The sequence below is a fragment of the Euprymna scolopes genome, chromosome 7 (assembly GCF_053919585.1).
Source record: "Euprymna scolopes isolate OS-2025 chromosome 7, ASM5391958v1, whole genome shotgun sequence".
Taxonomy (NCBI): domain Eukaryota; kingdom Metazoa; phylum Mollusca; class Cephalopoda; order Sepiida; family Sepiolidae; genus Euprymna; species Euprymna scolopes.
Genome location: NC_136488.1, coordinates 151,656,487 through 151,679,641, shown reverse-complemented (window position 1 = coordinate 151,679,641; position 23,155 = coordinate 151,656,487). Strand labels below are relative to the sequence as shown.

The following is a 23,155-nucleotide window of genomic DNA, read 5'->3' as shown; positions in this document are numbered from 1 at the left end:
ACACAGTGGTCACCACTTATCAAGGCCCGAAAGCCACTCAGGGATAAGGGTTATTGCAAGTACATTACGTTAGTGTGGAGATTTGATGAAGTGTTTACGTAAGGGGGCAGTTCATTAGGAATTTGTTAACGTTGGACTTGAACACATCCAAGTTGTAGTCAGGTGGGAAGCAGGCAGACAGAACAGAGTTCCACAGGCATGCAGTTCTAAGAAAGAAGCTTTGTTCATGGAATCCACGTTTTGATTTAGGCACAGATAAAGAGTGGGGGAAATCTTTCACAGTGGATTCAGCTAGACAGGTGTTTTTCGTGAAAGATTGGCGAGGGGGGACCAGCGATTGGAGTTCAGAGAGCACCTGCCATGGAAATAACGATAAAACAAGAATAGGCTCGCAACGTCTTTTCTGTGGGAGAGAGGTTGCAGGGTAGAGAAAAGGGCATCCCCCACTAAGCCACGAAGTCTATTTTGTACTCTGTCAAGGCAGGATATGCTGTTTTTAGCAGCTCCTGCCCAGATATGGCAGCAATATTGCATTATTATGATGACTGAACTTATACATTTATAATTTGCAGATACTGACAGTGTGAGACTCTATGAAAGCAACTCCTGTCATGAATGTGTGTCAGAAGCAAGAAATGCGTCATTGACTTTCTGGCAAAAATGCATTGAGAATGATGGTGACTATGTAGAAAAATAAATTCTGGAACACTAAAGGTTGCTCATTTTAATAGTACTCCTCCCGTCTCCGTAGCTCTTCAACTGCTTGAGTTAAAAAAAGAGTTTTTACTTTTGAATGACCCTCGTATAAACGGTAATGCTATAATAGTATGATAATGTTGTCCCTTCGATGTGTCATGTCAAGTGTAATTAACGCCAAATTTAGTAGGATTTTGACCAAGTGTTTATTATTACTATGAATTTACAAAGTTTAACATACTATGATGGTAATGATTTCATGTGCCAAAGAGAACACTAAGACTATAAAAAAATTACTGTGGCCGATTTGTGGCATCTACAATATAAAAGCGAAAATGTGTGTGTGTTTGTGTGTGCATTTTTTTGTATGTCCGGCAAAGATTTTTTTCAGGTGGTGGGGCGCTTGGGGGGTTACCACATCTTACAACTTTTTATATGCTCCATAGATTATAATATCTCCGATTTATGAAATTAGGTCGTCTTTATCTTTTATTTGAGCGACGTTTTTAAGTTACAAAATTCGCGCAGTGAATTCATTTTTCTATGGCGTGATGTTTGACCTAGAAAACCACACGTTGACGTTCGTTTAAGCACCTGCTTTTTTAACCGTTTAATTTCAACCATTTTCATTTCTCTGCCCGCTTAGTGTCGTGGTAACGTGTCACACTTTTTTTCCACCTTCGCCTCAAGGCTTCAGGTTCGAGCCTACCTCCCTACCAAAGCCTTTTCTTTTTTCTTTTACACCTCCAAACATCCGAGCAACGCCGGACACCCCCCGCTAGTCTTTAATATCAATCTCAATCATTTGTTTGTATGTATGTATGAATGTTTGTATGTCTGTCAAAAACTTTCGACAGACGCAGCAGATCCTGACGAGATAGGTATCGTTTTGAAGTTCGACGTCTCAAATGAGAAATATCGAAAAATTGGCCAAAAACATTAATTCCTTCACCCTCAACTGGTCAGTTTTCTACAAGGAGGGGTCGGTTTTTGCGGTGCCATTTTTGCAAGTCATTGTATTGGTTGGATTGACTATGCTTAATTTCAATGGTGGAACTTCCAGTCAAGTGATGGCGACACCATCTAAGACGTCACATTTTTTTAAAACCTTTTTTTTCTCCTTTGCATTACGGGTTTGAGCCTGTCTGCCCACTACCCCCACCTTTTTTTAACACCTGTGCATACAGTTGTTTTAATCCCCCCCCCATCTACCACTTTTTAACCCCCCCTCCCCCGGTCCCTTACTACACCACCTACACACACCCAGGTAATGGGCATCCCCACTACTAATCTTTTGACCCCCCCTCCCCAGGTTCCTTACTACACCACCGAAACATCCAGGCAATGCTGGGCACCCCTGCTAGTCTGCTATAATTGGCACTTGCAATGAATGCTTCTGAGGTTGTTTGGCCACATTGTCATTAATGAAAATTAATGCAACTAAATTCCTTTGGGAGTCATTTCTTTATTGGAGGCGAGAGCTTTGTAGGCATATGTACACAGTGTGATGATGTATGGAAGTGAAACCTGATCAGCAAGGGTTGAGGACATGTGTTGCATGGAGAGAAATGATATGAGAATGATAACAATGGATGTGTAATGTTAGTCATAATGATAGGCTTAGATCTGAAGACCTTAGAGGAAGATTAAATCTGGACATAGAGGGAGACATGTGTAGAACAGTAGACTTTGATGGTATGGCTACATTGAAAGAATGGATGAGAATCTTTGGGTTACTGAATATAAAACAGTTAAAGTTGCAGGTCCAATTCACATGGGGAAGGCCAAGAAAAACATGGAAGAAAGTGATAAAAATGAACTTGAGAGAAAGAGGGATAAATAAAGACCTGGACAGAGATAGGTTAGTTTAGAAGTCAATTTCTTAAAGCCATTCAACACATGTCAACATATAAAATGGATGTAAAACCGATGATGATGACATTTGGTTCTTTATTCATTGGAATCTCACAAAGAGAAAGGAAAAGAGAAAACTTATTTATTGTTACATCTTTAAATTGATCGCCCTCTCTGTATTTCAAATGGGATTCGACTAAGCCTGCCGCCAAAGTTGCTCACCGCATCACATCACCCTTTAACTTTCATTCCTCAATTTACACATGTCAAATCTATTAAGCGTTCGGTAGTTACTTCCTATCATTAGATCATGTATCTATATTGGTGGCAGTATTCACGCAGTGTGAGTTGAGCCAGCTCAAGACGAATTCACTACATCTCGCTTCCGTGTGGTCTATCTACATCAGTTGGTGGCAGAGTCCTCTGCAGGAGTAAGCCATTCTCAATTCTAGCGAACCTGAAGATTCAAGGGCCCGAAACATGCCCCAGATTTGCTCTGATCATCAGGTTTTAAGCTGCCCACTCCTCTGATTCTTCCAACCGATGATTGTAAACTCATCTGGTGGACAGCGGAGAATGTGTCCAAACCAGCATAGTCTTCTTTTGAGCAGAGATGCTTCATTGTTTGGAATATCACACCTGGCACAGATTGTGGCATTGAGAATCCTGCCAGAGAGTCTAGACCATTCAATATGCAACAATATTCCCATTTATAATAAAGATAACAGTTAATACAATAACAGTTGCATGACTTTGAGAGATTTCAATATCAACCAAGAAGCATATCCATTAATCTATCATCTGGATAATCCTTCTCTATGGTTGCGAAATGTGGCACAAGTTAAAAGTCTGTATCAATAATTGTTGAGTTATTTCCCCGTGTGTAGAGATATAAGAGTGGTATCCTTTGGAGTATGGAGCTAAGAGTGACCTCCCTTGTTTAATGTTTATGTTTGCCCGTAAAGAAAGATGGCAGTTTAGTCAAACATACATGGCATCTGTGACTGGATTTATCTTATTAACTAACAATGACTACGTCTGACACATCTTGTGTTGTTTGGCATATCTCACCCACTGTTCTTAATCAACACCTCAACTTAATATCTCTCTCATCCATCTTGTTATATTAATGTCTTTGACGGTTTGGGCATACAGCATATGTTGCCTGGAATGTGGAAGGATTAATTTGCAACTTAGTCCTTCCTATCTTTGCGTATTGTTGGGCAGCAGACAACCAACACCAAGGACTTGGTTGAACACTCAGGTCCAATGCAACAGTTTTTAATAGTGAAATTACAATTGGTTAACCATCTTGTATGCGCCATGCACGGGCTACCATGGTTCGGAAAATGATGCAAGTTAGAGAAGAAGCTGGCTAAATCCAGCCAGGATGAATGCTATTGCAAGTAAAGTAACAGTTCAAGTCCTGCGCAAATGGACAAGAAACAAGATTTTAAAATTTGAAACAATTTTTCTGCTTTTTGGAATTTTTCCCAATGAAAGACTCTGGTTGCTTATCAGACTGACAACCGTAAAACTTTACACAAAAAAAAAAAAAAAATCAATGTTGCTTGTTTGATGCTTTTCAAACAGAGATTCAATCATCGGAAGTTAAATGATTATAAATTAAAATTGGAGAGAAAAAATACCCTTTTAAAAAGACATTTTTTTTTCCTTTACAATTCTAAATCCTAGACTAATTTGATTGGAAAAAATCAATAAAGTTTTAACTACTCAACAACTTCGATCAGGATCTTAAAAGTGTCATAAGACTGTCTGGAATTTAATCCATTCAATTGCTTAATCCGAGATATAAATTAAAAAAAGAAAAAATCTGTCTAAAAGGATTAAATTGGTTATTGACATTAGAAATTGCAATTGGATTAAGTTCTTTTTTCTTCAATTTTTTCAATTCTTTTTTGTTTAAATTTTGGTTCATTTTTTATTTTAATTTTTGAAACAAAATTTTTTGTTTCCCCAACATGATGTTATCTATACAAGGTATGTTTGGAAAGTAACAGGATTGATGTCATAAACAATTTATTTCAATTCTACACAACAATCTACAATATGATTTCCCATCTAAAATTCTTCTGCTTAGGCTGAAAGTACTTTCCCCAATTTTCTTTGCATGACTAAAACAATTCTTACAGGATATTCCTTAATCATCATGGTCAACTTGATGGCTTTTACTTTACGTCCCCAATAATCAATCGGGGATTTTTTGTTGTCTGATGGTTGTATAGGTCTGGTCAATCTTAAGAGGTCCATCATTCAAGACTTTACTTTCTCTTTTAGAATGGATTAATTTGTTAATTACCTGAGACACTTCTATGGGGAGATGGGAAGAAAAATGCTTATGGAACTGCTCAGACATTTTTTGTAGGCCAGAGTGTGCTTCTCCCAGTGTGCTGGATTTCCCAAACTATACTTGACCTTATGTGTCTAACCTCATAGAGAGATGAAGTGAGGGTAAATAAACACTTCTCTGCATCTACACCACATCTGCATGGATACACACACATGCCAATACATAAAAGCCAGAGCAAATAAATGGTGATGCAGTAAAACGACGGGGAGAGATGTCCCCTTCAGTAAAGCAGGCATCTACAAGGAAAACTCCGATCTAACACTTAGGATGATTATTGTTTCCAATGATGTAGATTTGCTTTTTTCTTTGAGTTGCTTAGAAGATAGGATTGGTTCTGTGCAAAGACATTTCCTCCCACAAAAAAAAAAAAAAAAAAAAAAAAAAAAGAAGCTTCCTATGCCGTCCTTGCTTGAAAAAGATTTTGCTCTTTTATTTCTATGTATCAATATGTGCGTATCTATTATTTCACAAAGGCAATGCGTGAACAGAGAACTTGTAGTCAATAACATAACTACATCGACACCACATACATACACAGAAACATGACTTAAAGAAAGAAAGATTGTTCTCACCATCAAACGTGTTGTAGAAATGGCACGTCCGACTATTGACTTTTGCTTTACACATGTGAACCTGAAATTAACAAAAAATAAAATCAATCAAAGGCAAAAGAGATTAAGCTGTAGAGAATCTCATAAATAATGGAAAATCATCTTCAAGAGTTTTTTTTTTTTTTTCTCTCAACTTTCTTCACCTCAAACAAGGCACAGAGCAACTTAGTCATGAGGGGCTACTATTTGGGACCAGATTTGCAGGAACACTATTAAGGAAGTTAGATGTCTGTTTACATTACACTTGAATTTCAGTACAGTCAGGGAAGCAGGAGCCTATTTCCAAAATTCAAGAGTCCAAGCGAAAAAGCTGTTTGAGTAGAAGGCCTTACAGCATCTAGGGATTATTATATGCTTGCATTTCAGCCCAGCATTGCCCGGGTGTTTGGCGGCGTATGTTGAGCAAAAAAAAAAAAAAAAAAAAAAGAAAAAAAAAAAAGAAAAAAAGTGGTAGTAGGAAGGCAGGCTCGAACCCGTACCACGAAGGAGGAAAAGAACAGGAAACAAACCTGACGTCTTTGCTGTTATGACCACTGCCACACCGGAAGTGATGTAGGTTTAAATTAAGGCTAGGCAATCAAAAGGATAGGATGACTTTCGAAAATATCGGCAAAAAAAGCGACCCCGCCCCTCCCCCCTGTAGAAAAGTGCCCAATTGAAGGTGAAGATATTAATGATTTTAGCCTATTTTTCGATATTTGTCGTCTGAAAGGTCGAACTTCAAAACGATACTGATCTTGTAAAAATCCGTCGCCTCTGTTGAAAGTTTTAGGCAGACATGCAAACATACATACATACATTTATATATTGGTAACTAAAAATTTTCGCCCCAAACCGATTAAAAAACTTGCCCCTTTATGTCAAATTTCAAATGAAAGAAATTGTCTGAGTAATTTGGTAGAGACCGGAGAGGTCAAATTTTTTTAAACTTTGGCCCCTATTATGACCCCCTGAACATTTATTGTTTGGGGCTTAAATCAAGTTATTAAGTTAGATCCATGTTCAAGGAACTTATATCTAAAATTTCAAGTGTTTAGACCTAAAATTGTCAGAGGAGTTTGGTAGAGTTCTCAAAGGTCAAATCGTTGAACTTTGACCCCTTAATAGCTAACTTCCTGGCCGAAAATGGATTACAAAGATTTTCCCAAATCTCAGTACCCTGTATATCAAATTTCGAGTGTGTAGACTGAAAATTGACAGAGTTATTGTGTAAGGAAATATACACAGACAGACATACAGATAAACACAAGGACACGCTCACTTTTATATATATACTAGCATTTCAGCCCGGCGTTGTCCAGGTGTTTGGATGTGTATGTTGAGCAAAAAAAAAAAAAAAAAAAAAAATGTTAGTAGGAAGGCAGGCTCGAACCTGTACCGCAAAGGAGGAAAAGAACGGGGGAAAAATATGACGTCTTTGCTGTTACGACCACCGCCAAACCGGAAATGACTTATGTTTAAATTAAGGCTAGACAATCGAAAGAAGAGGATGACTTTCAAAAATATCGGCGAAAAAAGCGACCCCCCCCCCCTGTAGAAAAGTGGCCAGTTGAAGGTGAAGATATTAATGATTTTAGCCTGTTTTTCGAAATTTGTCATCTGAAAGGTCGAACTTCAAAACGATACTGATCTTGGTAAAATCTGTCACCTCTGTAAAAAGTTTTAGGTAGACATGCAAACATACATACATACATTTATATCTTGGTAACTAAAAATTTTCGACCCAAAATGATTAAAAAGTTTGCCCTATCTCTGAATACCCTTTATGTCAAATTTCAAACGTTTAGACCAGAAATTGTCTGAGTAATTTGATAGAGACCGGAGAAGTCAAATTTTTTTTAACTTTGACCCCTATTATGACCCCTGAACATTTATTGTTTTGGGCTCAAATCAAGTTATTAAGTTAGATCCATGTCCAAGGAACTTATATCTAAAATTTCAAGAGTTTAGACCCAAAATTGTCGGAGGAGTTTGGTAGAATTCTCAAAGGTCAAGTCGTTGAACTTTGACCCCTTAATAGCCAAATTTCTGGCCGAAAATGCATTACAAGGATTTTCCCAAATCTCAGTACCATGTATATCAAATTTTGCATCTGTAGACTGAAAATTGACAGAGTTATTGCAGTGGAAAATGTACACAGACAGACATATTCATATATATATATATATATATATATATATATATATATATATATATATATATATTTAAAACTAGCCTAAACTAAAAAACTTTTATGAATTTAAAACTAGCTAGTTAATTTTTTTATATATTTAAAACTAGCTAGTTTTAAATATATAGAAATTTTTTAAAATACATTCTTTATCAAAATTAATTTTATTTGATAAAAAGTAGAAAATCTAATTGGAAAAAAAAATGAATTTTGTTTCTTACGTTCAACTATATTTAAGTTATTTTGTGGACCTAACCGATAATTGGATGGAATTCAGCAAAAATTTTAATGGTGCCTATAGATGCCTTGAAAATTTTAACACTTATTAAAATTTATTTGAATGTTATCACTGTTAATATATCGCTTCCTATAACACAAAAACATTCATTTTATATATGCACATATGCCTGTGTGATATATATTTTCAAAACTTTTTCCATATTTTTTTCCGAGAGTCTGATCTTGATGATGAATGATACCAACTTTGTCATTGATGCGTCTGCTGAAAGATTTTAGCAGACATACAAAGACACACTAACAGATAGATTTATATAATAAATGATTGATTTCATTTAACTATTACATTCTATTCTATTTATTCAAAGTTTCTACATTCTAGATAATTGCGTAGAATTTAGGATGAGAACGTTTTAGTAAACTTTTCTCTCACAGTCCTAATGTTTATAGTCTTATAGAGTGTATGTATTACCTATATATATATATATATATATATATATATACGGCACAATCACGTTGACACATCGATTCTCGCCAGATCACTGAAGTAAAGCAATGTTGAGCCTGGCCAGTACCAGATGGGTGACCATTTGGCAAGGTTAGGTGCTGTTTGTACCACGCTGAGTCATAGAAATTTCCAGGTTGGTATCTGGAGGCACATTAATTCACTGGGAGAGATGCACCCCGTCTTCGTTAAGACATGCATCTAGGAAACTCTGATGTAAACTCTGTCCTGTGGCAGTCATCTGCACCGACGGAGATTAGCAGCAATATCAAAAAGTGTAGTTGGTTCTACACAAAGCCTTCACCACTATAAACAAATCATCTGTGTGGATTTCTAAGTTATTGTGGCGGAACCTCATACTTCAAAATTGACGGGAGTCTATTTTATACAGACACTGACAATTCTTTTGTCGCTATTCTCAAAATCAACAGAGTTCACTGTTGAAGTATAAGTTTTTTTTGTTACCTAGGAAGTCACCATTTATCAAGGCCCGAAGGCTACTCAAGGATAAGGGTTAATGAATGTAAGGTAGTAGTGAAGTAATCGTTAATGTAAATTGGGTAGAATTTTATTATTTACGAGGACGACCTACCAGGAACTTGTTGACATTAGATTTGAAGCCTACCATGTTATATTTAACCAGGAAGCATGCCAGCGGAACAGTGCTCCAATGGCAGGAAGTTCTGGAAAAGAAGCTTTGTTCATGGAATTTGCATTTGTGTTTAGATTTAGGTAGAGGTAGAGTGGAGAAAATCATATATAATGGTTTTAGCTAGTCGTTAAAATAATAAATTCATGAAAAGAATTCAAATTTAACAATTTTTGTTTTGTCTAGTATTTTGTAACATCACAGAGAAATAATTTATATTTTAAATAATAGTTTTTAACAAATATTTTTTTAAAACTCAAAATGGCTCAAATAGTTATAAGGCTTTTGTTAATGGAATTCAGGAGCAGAGCAAAATACATAAATATCACAAGTAACTTTCACAAAAAATTATAACAAACCAATATTTTAAATAAGTTGAAAATGTGAGAAACTTTTAAAGATTTTGTTCAGAAAATTTATTTTATTTCATACAGTGAAAAAACCTTAAAACAACATCAACATAGCTTTTAAGAAGGAATTAAGCTCTTGGCATAAAGATGGTGTCAAGCCATCAAATATGATGGAATTTATTGGAAAGAATTAAAAAAAAAAGTCTTATGTTTGGATCCGTTTGAACTTTAAAGAAAATTTAAAAAATTAAAAAAATATTTTAATTGAATCTAGCATTGCAATATCTGAAAGCACTGCTGCTCAGGAGAAACAAGTGAACAAATATAAATGAAAATATTTGGCAATGCACCAGTCAAACATTTCAAAGAAGGTTGAGCCAGCTTCGAATACAAACCAAGGTACCGGCAATTTTCTGTTGTGAAAGATGAGATCTTATTTGAAATATTTGGACAACGCCCAAATATCAGCACTTGCAAATTCAGTGGCATACAGAGGTCTGGTGATGTCCGGGACAAACTCTTTGATTGCATGTTTCCAAAGCGCAAAATATTATGAGAAAGTGAGATACTTTGAATATAATTAAAATTCCCCTTTCCCATTTGCATATACAACTGTGCAGATCACCGACAAAACCTGGTCTTTCACGACACAATGAATTGGCACATTCACAAAATGACCCATGATTAAATTCAATATGTACATCTTTGCAAATAGTGCATTGTTTGCTGTTTCTGAATTTTTTAGATGAGGATTGGTTATTTATATTATTTGCATTCATTAGCCCATTATTCTCATCTTAAGTGTGATTTTCACAACGTTTTGGCCGATATAACCTCCGACCTTATTTCAGGTGTGTCTTGTCGAACTCGAGAATGTTTCTGTCGAACTTGGGGATTTGGACAGGAAAAAAAAAAAATACAATTGCGAATTACTTAGGACCTCTATCCAGTCATGGTTGACGAAACAAGAGCATGCTACTCCCTTATTAAGTAAATAAAGAGTTCCGCTCGAAAGTCTGTCTAAATTCCCGAGTTTGACAGAAACATTACCGAGTTTGACAAGATACACCTGAAGAAGGTCGGAAGTTACATCGACCGAAACATTGTGAAAATCACACTCAACATGAGAACAGTAGTCCGATAAATCCAAATAATATGAATAACATTGTTTGTTTTTTGTGAGGGGGATTATTAGATGAAATATTTAACAGATTTTGACAAATGTAATAATATTGCATGTTCTTTGTATTAGTTGGAATCTTCAAACTACTGTTCTCATCCGACTTTCTTCAGGTGTATTTTGTCAAACTTGGGAATCTGCATGGAATTTTGAACGGAACCCTTTATTTACTTCACAGGAGTAGCATGCTCTTGTTCTGTCAGCTATGACTGGATAGAGATTCTAAATAATTCGGAATGAGAGCATGCTACGCCTGTAAAGTAAATAAAGTTCCATTCAAAGTTCTGTCTTGTTTGAAGTTCCATCCAAATTCCTGAGTTGGACAAGATATAGACCTGAAGAAAGTCAGAAGTTACATTGACCGAAACGTTATGAAGATGACACTCAAAATGAGAACACTAGTCCAATGAATCCAAATAATATGAATAACTAATGACCCCCAATCGATCAAAAACTGCTTTTTCTAAAGCTTATTAAAATCTACGAAAATCCGTTATTTCTGAACAACTTTTGGTTTTATCAAAAAGATAAAACCCTGAAGTTTATGTTAAAAGCGAAATAATATAATACTTTTCTATAATTTTTAATAGAATTTTAAGTTTAAATTTTTCAACAAAAATGCGTTTAACCCAGTTTTCGTAGAATGTAAATAAAAACAATATTTTTTTTTAAAGGTTTTCAAATTAATTAAACTAACTTTTTTTTTTATGTCTAAATAAAATTTACTATGATTGGCTTTAAAAATATGCAAAAAGTATTAAAATATAATTACCTTATATATATAAATAAATTCAAATAATTCCATTTTTTTATCATAAACTCGTACATTTTACCTACCGCCACAATCTTGGATTTTAGGTATGGGAACCCAGTTGTGTCTAAATATTTAAGCATTTTCATAACCTTTTAATGTAACTCGAGAGGCAAATACATTTTTTTTTAAATAATTGAATTAAATTATAATTACAAACGCCATTTTTTATGGTAAAATGTTATTTTTAGCTTTATGATTTTTCTCTTCATAATAATTGATCAATCAAGCTTTAAAATTTTCTCTAATCTGCTTTTTTTTTCTATTTTTGCATCAAACATAAATTTTTGGCATTATATTTCTCAGTTGCAATATCACTTTTAGTCAGTTTTTAATTTCATGATTAAAATCATTTTTTCTTTCTTATTTTCTAATTAATAACCAATGAGCCACACCTTTTTTCCATACTGTATTTTCATACTGTATTTTCCTCAATTCTTTATTGCATAAATCAAGTTAATAAAGACTTTTATTAGAATTTGGTGGCCCTTAAAAGGGCCGTTTTTGGTAATACTACTTGCAGATATAATTAATACTTATAATTTTCACACCCTGCTTAAAAAAAAAATTTTTTTTGTTGTTATCGTTTCTTCAAAGCATTCTTTATGTACTTGTACATGGAAAGTTTACACATTCTAAGATTCAATTTTTCATTTAAGATTTAAAAGTATGCATATTTTAGCGTTTTCGGAGAAAAAATATTTCTTTTTATCTTCATCTGAAAGATAATTATTGATAACCTATTCAATGAATATCATACTTCAAAATGCAAAGGATAAAAAAATTAAACACATTAAAATTTCGGATTTCAATCTTCGATATCGTAGGCACCTTTTTTTTTTCTTTTTTTTTACACTCATTCACCCTCCTACCACAAAATGAGTGTGTACTTAATGGATCGCTTGGACTTCAAGGGATTGAACAAGGGACAAATGAGGAAGGGCGGTATGAAGCCCCCCAAAATATATTTATACAACGAATATGAAAAAAAAAAAAAAAAAAAAAAGTTACACGCATACAAATTGCATTCTTTACTTATTAATCGATGAAAATTTTATATTGATTAGATAATTGATTTTTGGTAGATTTTTAAAGAGACTCTGTTACGAAAATCAAAAACACCCCATAAATTTGGCGGTCACTATGAATAACCAATCCTTATTTCAAAAATTTAAAAACGTAATTGTATGTTCCTTTTAATATTTTTTTAAGGGTTTAGACAAGAAAATGTTTTTTAAAGAAAGATGCATAAAGGAGAGTAACAAATAGCGAATGTTTTTCAAAATGTTCACAATAACTTCTGATGACAACGTTCTACAAATTAGACTTCCTACACTTGCAGACCTTCTATATCATAACAAAACTGAAATATAAAAGTTTATTTTTGAGTAGGCGGGGGGGGGGCTAAGAAGAGAAACAAATCACCTCAAAACATCATAATTATTGCATAAGGGAAAAAGTATCGGGAGTATAAATAAGATATTAATAAGGTGAGAACGGAAAGGATATTAAAGACAGTATAAAGATTAATATTAACAAAGAGACTATGAAGAACATATAAGAAAGAAAGTATAAATAAGATATTAACAATGACAATATAAGAATAATATTAAGAAAGAGTATAAACAAGATATTAACAATGACAATATAAAATAATATTAAGAAAGGAAGTATAAATAAGATATTAACAATGACAATATAAGAATAATATTAAGAAAGAGTATAAATAAGATATTAAAAATGACAATATGAAATAATATTAAGAAAGAGTATAAATAAGATATTAACAATGACAATATGAAATATTAAGAAAGAAAGTATAAATAAGATATTAACAATGACAATATAAGAATAATATTAAGAAAGAGTATAAATAAGATATTAACAATGACAATATGAAATAATATTAAGAAAGAGAGTATAAATAAGATATTAACAATGACAATATGAAATAATATTAAGAAAGATAGTATAAATAAGATATTAACAATGACAATATGAAATAATATTAAAAAAGATAGTATAAATAAGATATTAACAATGACAACATGAAATAATATTAAGAAAGAGAGTATAAATAAGATATTAACAATGACAATATGAAATAATATTAAGAAAGAGAGTATAAATAAGTTATTAACAATGACAATATGAAATAATATTAAGAAAGAGAGTATAAATAAGATATTAACAATGACAATATGAAATAATATTAAGAAAGAGAGTATAAATAAGATATTAACAATGACAATATGAAATAATATTAAGAAAGATAGTATAAATAAGATATTAACAATGACAATATTAACATAATATTAACGAAGAGAGTATAAATAAGATATTAACAATGACAATATGAAATAATATTAAGAAAGAGAGTATAAATAAGATATTAACAATGACAATATGAAATAATATTAAGAAAGATAGTATAAATAAGATATTAACAATGGCAATATGAAATAATATTAACGAAGAGAGTATAAATAAGATATTAACAATGACAATATGAAATAATATTAAGGAAGAGAGTATAAATAAGATATTAACAATGACAATATGAAATAATATTAAGAAAGAGAGTATAAATAAGATATTAACAATGACAATATGAAATAATATTAAGAAAGAGAGTATAAATAAGATATTAACAATGACAATATGAAATAATATTAACGAAGAGAGTATAAATAAGATATTAACAATGACAATATGAAATAATATTAAGAAAGAGAGTATAAATAAGATATTAACAATGACAATATGAAATAATATTAAGAAAGATAGTATAAATAAGATATTAACAATGACAATATGAAATAATATTAAGGAAGAGAGTATAAATAAGATATTAACAATGACAATATGAAATAATATTAAGAAAGAGAGTATAAATAAGATATTAACAATGACAATATGAAATAATATTAAGAAAGACAGTATAAATAAGATATTAACAATGACAATATGAAATAATATTAAGGAAGAGAGTATAAATAAGATATTAACAATGACAATATGAAATAATATTAAGGAAGAGAGTATAAATAAGATATTAACAATGACAATATGAATTAATATTAAGGAAGAGAGTATAAATAAGATATTAACAATGACAATATGAAATAATATTAAGAAAGAGAGTATAAATAAGATATTAACAATGACAATATGAAATAATATCAAGAAAGAGAGTATAAATAAGATATTAACAATGACAATATGAAATAATATAAAGAAAGATAGTATAAATAAGATATTAACAATGACAATATGAAATAGTATTAAGAAAGATAGTATAAATAAGATATTAACAATGACAATATGAAATAATATTTAGAAAGATAGTATAAATAAGATATAAACAATGACAATATGAAATAATATTTAGAAAGATAGTATAAATAAGATATTAACAATGGCAATATGAAATAATATTAACGAAGAGAGTATAAATAAGATATTAACAATGACAATATGAAATAATATTAAGGAAGAGAGTATAAATAAGATATTAACAATGACAATATGAAATAATATTAAGAAAGAGAGTATAAATAAGATATTAACAATGACAATATGAAATAATATTAAGAAAGAGAGTATAAATAAGATATTAACAATGACAATATGAAATAATATTAACGAAGAGAGTATAAATAAGATATTAACAATGACAATATGAAATAATATTAAGGAAGAGAGTATAAATAAGATATTAACAATGACAATATGAAATAATATTAAGGAAGAGAGTATAAATAAGATATTAACAATGACAATATAGACATAATATTAATGAAGAGAGTATAAATAAGATATTAACAATGACAATATGAAATAATATTAAGAAAGAGAGTATAAATAAGATATTAACAATGACAATATGAAATAATATTAAGAAACAGAGTATAAATAAGATATTAACAATGACAATATGAAATAATATTAAGATAGTATAAATAAGATATTAACAATGACAATATGAAATAATATTAAGATAGTATAAATAAGATATTAACAATGACAATATGAAATAATATTAAGAAAGAGAGTATAAATAAGATATTAACAATGACAATATGAAATAATATTAAGAAAGATAGTATAAATAAGATATTAACAATGACAATATAAACATAATATTAACGAAGAGAGTATAAATAAGATATTAACAATGACAATATGAAATAATATTAAGAAAGAGAGTATAAATAAGATATTAACAATGACAATATGAAATAATATTAAGGAAGAGAGTATAAATAAGATATTAACAATGACAATATAAACATAATATTAACGAAGAGAGTATAAATAAGATATTAACAATGACAATATGAAATAATATTCAGAAAGATAGTATAAATAAGATATTAACAATGACAATATGAAATAATATTAAGGAAGAGAGTATAAATAAGATATTAACAATGACAATATGAAATAATATTAAGAAAGAGAGTATAAATAAGATATTAACAATGACAATATGAAATAATATTAAGGAAGAGAGTATAAATAAGATATTAACAATGACAATATGAAATAATATTAAGGAACAGAGTATAAATAAGATATTAACAATGACAATATGAAATAATATTGAGAAAGAGAGTATAAATAAGATATTAACAATGACAATATGAAATAATATTAACGAAGAGAGTATAAATAAGATATTAACAATGACAATATGAAATAATATTAAGGAAGAGAGTATAAATAAGATATTAACAATGACAATATGAAATAATATTAAGGAACAGAGTATAAATAAGATATTAACAATGACAATATAAAAATAATATTAAGAAAGAGTACAAATAAGATATTAACAATGACAATATGAAATAATATTAAGAAAGAGAGTATAAATAAGATAGTAACAATGACAATATGAAATAATATTAAGAAAGAGTATAAACAAGATATTAACAATGACAATATAAGAATAATATTAAGAAAGAGTATAAATAAGATATTAACAATGACAATATGAAATAATATTAAGGAAGAGAGTATAAATAAGATAGTAACAATGACAATATGAAATAATATTAAGGAAGAGAGTATAAATAAGATATTAACAATGACAATATGAAATAATATTAAGAAAGATAGTATAAATAAGATATTAACAATGACAATATGAAATAATATTCAGAAAGAGAGTATAAATAAGATATTAACAATGACAATATGAAATAATATTAAGAAAGAGAGTATAAATAAGTTATTAACAATGACAATATGAAATAATATTCAGAAAGATAGTATGAATAAGATATTAACAATGACAATATGAAATAATATTAAGAAAGAGAGTATAAATAAGATATTAACAATGACAATATGAAATAATGTTAAGGAAGAGAGTATAAATAAGATATTAACAATGACAATAGGAAATAATATTAAGAAAGATAGTATAAATAAGATATTAACAATGACAATATGAAATAATATTAAGAAAGAGAGTATAAATAAGATATTAACAATGACAATATGAAATAATATTAAGAAAGAGAGTATAAATAAGATAGTAACAATGACAATATGAAATAATATTAAGGAAGAGAGTATAAATAAGATATTAACAATGACAATATGAAATAATATTAAGAAAGAGAGTATAAATAAGATATTAACAATGACAATAGGAAATAATATTAAGGAAGAGAGTATAAATAAGATATTAACAATGACAATATGAAATAATATTAAAAAAGAGAGTATAAATAAGATATTAACAATGACAATATGAAATAATATTAAGAAAGAGAGTATAAATAAGATATTAACAATGACAATATGAAATAATATTAAGAAAGAGAGTATAAATAAGATAGTAACAATGACAATATGAAATAATATTAAGGAAGAGAGTATAAATAAGATATTAACAATGACAATAGGAAATAATATTAAGGAAGAGAGTATAAATAAGATATTAACAATGACAATATTAAATAATATTAAGAAAGAGAGTATAAATAAGATATTAACAATGACAATATGAAATAATATTAAGGAAGAGAGTATAAATAAGATATTAACAATGACAATATGAAATAATATTAAGAAAGAGAGTATAAATAAGATATTAACAATGAAAATATAAAATAATATTAAGAAAGAGAGTATAAATAAGATATTAACAATGACAATATAAAAATAATATTAAGAAAGAGTACAAATAAGATATTAACAATCACAATAACATAATATTCAGAAAGAGAGTATAAATAAGATATTAACAATGACAATATAAAAATAATATTTAGAAAGAGAGTATAAAGATAGAATTTTAAAAGAATATAAAGATAATATATATAAAAAAAATGAGTTGAGAGGATATTATAAATTAATTTCTTCAAGGAAACAGCATCATGGAAGATTAAAAAAGAAAAAAAGTAAATACGAAGGAATAAAAAATCAAATGCTAAAAAAAAAAAAACACTAATGTTGGGTGTCTGTTACGCTCTTCGAAGCAACTTCTTTTCTGGATTCAATAATTGCACATTATCTGCACTACTGGTTGAGCGAACTTTATGGCCAATGGTGGAGAGAAATTGTTTAATCTTCTGACAAGCATCAGGCAAACAAGGCAACAAGACGCTAAGATCCTGTGGGGTGGGGGGCTGGTGATAGGTGACAAACGGAGAGAGGAGGGAGAGTTCAGGAATTCGATATTCTTTCATGAAAAGGATAAAATGCAGTTAACAAAAATTAATTCCTTGTTCAAACCAATGATTATCATAATGAAAGGATACGAAGAGTGTCAATTTGAAAAAGATGGCTCCATGACAAAAAGAAATTATCTTACTAAAGAATTTTGTATGTTTTGTTTGCACCAGACACTTATTTCGCTTTCTTTTGAAATATCTAATCGCCATGTTGTGTTTTCTTCTTATAAAAACGATATAATTTTTGTCTTACTCGTCCACCTTCCCCCTTTTTTTTAAAACTCTTTGACCCCAAACAAAATGTATTGCCATTTAGACGCGAGGCGCTACTAAATAACAAGCTACGGTATAACTGGAAATATTCTTTCTATTATTAAATCATTTCTCTCTGATAGGCTCATAAGAGTAGTGGTTGATGGACAAAAATCAGAGGCCTGCAGTATTAATGCTGGAGTCCCTCAAGGGTCCATCCTGGGCCCAACTTTCTTCCTGATCTACATCAATGATCTCCCTAAACACATACTTAAATCATTCGTTGACATCTATACTGATGATATGACCATCTACAGCAACACATCAACGGCTGTAAATGACAAAGCTCTCTCTGATTCTCTCTCCTCTGATCTCGAACGAGTGGTTCAGTGGGGGAAGACGTGGCTGGTTACCTTTAATGCATCTAAAACCAAACTCCTATCTTTACATCATCAACGCTCTGATCCCCATCTGGCATCAATTGAAATGGATGGCTCTCGTCTGGGAGAAGCCCCATGTTTTGACAAGCTTCTGGGCTTGACGTTCACTCCTGATCTGAAATGGAACACGTACATCAAGTCTGTTGCCAAGGTTGCTGGAAAGATGGTGGGATCCTTCTACCGCTCCAGAAGATATCTCACTACTGATGCAATTCTCTATCTATATAAAAGCCAAGTACGTCCAAGGATAGACTACTGCTGCCATATCTGGGCAGGAGTTGCTAAAAACAGCCTATCCTGCCTTGACAGAGTACAAAATAGACTTCGTGGCTTAGTGGGGGATGCCCTTTTCTCTTCCCTGCAACCTCTGTCCCACAGAAGAGACGTTGCAAGCCTATCTTTGTTTTATTGTTATTTCCATGGCAGGTGCTCGTCTGAACTCCAATCTCTGGTCCCCCCCTCGCCAATCTTTTACAAAAAACACCTGTCTAGCTGAATCCACTGTCAAAAACTTTCCCCACTCTTTATCTATGCCTAAATCAAAACGTAGATTCCATGAACAAAGCTTCTTTCTTAGAACTGCATGCCTGTGGAACTCTGTTCCGTCTGCCTGCTTCCCTCCTGACTACAACTTGGATGTCTTCAAGTCCAACATAAACAAATTCCTGATGAACTGCCCCCTTAAGTAATCATAAGCATAAACACAATATGTGATGAAGGTAGATGATCCGATTTATGTCTTTAGTCACATGGAGTTGGTGATGCAACGAGATGGTTTGGAAATAGACGTAATCAGTTAGGAGTTTGTCAGAAGTCTTAAGCAAACGAGTTGGAACGAGTAGACAAGACAGGTAAGTTCTCAGCTCATTGGGAATCGTTCAGCTGGAAAAACAGTAATATGTAATCCCTGAAAAAGGAATGGTGTGCAACCCCAGAACAAAATAAATCGCAACAAGAATAAATGTAAATGTGGAAAAACAATTTGGTTGGTTGAATTGTCGGCTAGGAAATGACTTACATTTTCAGAAGTGTATCTTGACCAATACAGCAATGGTTCCGACCAAAAATGTATGTCCTTCCCTTGTATGGACAAGCAGACAATGATGCTATTTGTTCCGTTTGTTGAACTGTCGTTGAAGGTATCTATATCTGTTTATTGTATGTGTTAAAATTGTACACACACATAACGAACATTACATAAACGATTATATAACTTGGAAACAGTTTGGTCCTCTCGTTTATACATACTGGTTTTACATACACTCCTTATACACCCCTCCATGTCATACGGAACCCCAATATACAACATTTCAACTGAGATCATTAGATCTAAACCTGTCTTTAACACTTATATTTCACATCCCTTGTATCGTTCACATATCACTTCTCTATATGCAACGCATGTCCTCAACCCTCACTGGCCAAGTTTCACTTCCATAGATCATCACACTATGTACACATGCCTGATAAAGTCTACCTTTAGTAGGCAGTGATAACACTCTGCTGGTTAGTAATGACTAAAGTTTTCATAACTTACTCTATGCACTTCTAATTCTTACAATCACACAAGCAGCTGCTCCACTCTGTGTTCCAACAATATTATTAAAGTTACAAATCTTTTGCAGCAACCTCAATAGCTTCACCATCCGAAATATACTTGCTCCGCCTCTCAGTTCTCATCCGCTTCTATTGTCTTACACTTCTTGCACACAAGCTGATCATCCTCTCTCAACCTACCAATGATTCGACTATAGTTCTTGTGTACAAAAAAAGATTGAATTACCCATTAACTTCTTTCCACGAATTGAATAGGGGGAAACTTTCCTCTTTCTGGGGGACTATCCAATGCTACAAACTCTGACCATCCCTTTGATCTTGGTAAGAGTCATTCTGACTTTTACTTTCCATAGCATTCTTAGAGATCTTTAAATTAACATACGGACTTTCCATTGTTTCATGAGCAAATACTAAATCATCCGCATACAGCATCTCTTCCGGACAACTTGTACGAAACATCCTGGAAAACATTTCTAAGAAACAAATGAAAAGCAATTGAATCAGTACAGAAACCTTACGTGCTTCTACTTTAACATGAAAGCTGTCACTAAATGTGCTGTTAATTCTACCAAACATAACTTTGAGCATTTCTGTGCATTGCTTGAACAACTTTTACTAATCACGTTTTGCCTCTAATTTACAAAGCCCACCAGACTACATCTCTATCCACTTTGTCATCAGCTTTCTCCAAATCCACACACACACACACAAAATATAAATAAAATAAAAGTAAGTGCAGGTTCTTCTTTTTACCCAGATACTTTTCTTAGATTTTTCTCAGTATAAATATACCATCAATCATACTTCACCCAGACATAAACCAGACTGCTTTTTATCAGTTTATTTAACTTCTGCTCAATTTCTTTCAGGACCTGATCTATCAATTTTGAGCCTTTGTAATTGTAATTATCTCAATCCAAAGTTCACCATCCATATCATCACAACTAGTAATACTATTCAACACATAGCTTTAGAGGAAAAGAGAGCTAGGACGAAATATAGTGAGTGAAAAGAGACTAAATTTGGATTAAAATACATTGGAGATCATCACATTTTGTCGGTACATATTTTTTGCAACAATTCACTGGATCATATTCTTGTATTTCAGTGACAACCCAAGAACACCTGATTTGAAATAGATTAAATGTCCAAAAATTAAATGTTAAAACATCAATGTTCAATCATGATTTGAAAGGGAAAATACAGTAGAACACCTGCACGACTAGTTGTATTACTGGAATTCTTTGGACTATTGTCCTTATCTTGAGTATTATTTGCAACGTTTCGACCGATGTAACCACTGACCTTCTTCAGGTGTATCTTGGCAAACTCATGAATCTTTCTGTCAAACATGAACCTGCATGGAATTTCAAACAAAACACTTTATTTAACCCATGGGAGTAGCATGCTCTTGTTCCATCAGCCATCACAATTGTATTTTGGGTGTCGCCCTGCATTGAATCTTTAGCCTCCAGAAGAGTGTAACTTTTACAGCTGAATTTTACCCAAGTACTCTATTCACTGTGCCCAGACCCCTGCTGACGATACAATTGTGAATCACTTAGAATTTCTACCCAATCATATCTGAAAAAATTAAAGTATGCTACCCCTGTAGCAACCAGTCAGAACACACACAATTCTCATAGCATTGAACAATACATACAGTACTGGGAGACAAAGAATACAACATTGAATGAATAGAATGAATGTTCTGTCGGTTGCACAATTTGACATTCCAGACGCAAGTCAACATTTTAACATCTGTCTACAGTCCTGGGATTATTCAGCTAATCCAACAACCAAGGTGAAAAGGAAAGAATTAAGGTCTATTTATATCTATGCAAGCAGACATAGCTAGAAGATTGCCAGAAACAGAAACAGTGCTTAATGACCTGGTTGAGTAGAACTCGGTATAACACACACACAAAGGTATTTAACATTGGATTGACATTTTTATTTTTTGTTTTATTTTTAAGATATCTTTTTACTTGAACATTATTTTTTTCTATGTACGAACGAAGATGTTTTGGAAATCTCGTTTTAAATAAAAGTGTTCCTTAAAGAAAATTTTGTTGCTATAGTATATGACTGAAAATAAGCATCATCTAGAAACAGCTGTAAAGGACTTTGATACCATTGTGTATACTCTTTAGAGTATCTTCTGAAAATAATTTAAATCTTTACACACACACACATATATAATTTCTTTGATTTTGTGCTTGCAATCTTATGTTCATATTTATATCCTTTTGTGTTGATTATATATATATATATATATATATATATATATATATATATATATATATATATATATATATATATATACATAAGATCAAAGACTTATGAGAATAGGTAAGTTTTGAAGTTGCAAGCATGAAGTTTAATTGAATTGCGCACAGAGAAAAAATATTGAATTAGATAAGTGAAACATTGAAAAAATAAATAATACTCAATAAAAATAATATGTAAATCAATATTTAACATTTCTAACTGGAAAGATGCAGAAAATAGAAAATGTTAAAATTGAATCTTTCACAAATTAATAAAAAAAAAAAGAATTGAGAGAAAAAAGTGAGTGCATTTGGGGGAATGGAATTTATTTTATAAAAGTGAATATGTTGGATTTATTTGCCTTGCAATAAGCAAACATCTAATGATGTTAACGATGCAAGTGTGTATTAAAAAAAATATTGCTTGAACCAAATGGATTGGAAAACCACTTTGAATGAAGAAAACTTATAGAAATATAAAAAACAAAGAACTGATAGTATTAAATAACATGT

The 23,155-nt window shown here is 31.4% G+C and overlaps 1 protein-coding gene across 2 annotated transcripts in view; it reads right to left on the bottom strand.

Annotated features, from left to right (window-relative positions):
• Window positions 1–23,155, bottom strand: part of LOC145280058 (regulator of telomere elongation helicase 1-like) — a 1,039,981-nt gene that overhangs the window by 493,926 nt on the left and 522,900 nt on the right. For both annotated transcript variants that reach the window (XM_080131745.1, XM_080131746.1), the window contains exon 6: window positions 5,494–5,554. In XM_080131745.1, the coding sequence (XP_079987871.1) occupies window positions 5,494–5,554 (61 nt within the window). The remainder of the gene's footprint in view (window positions 1–5,493; window positions 5,555–23,155) is intronic.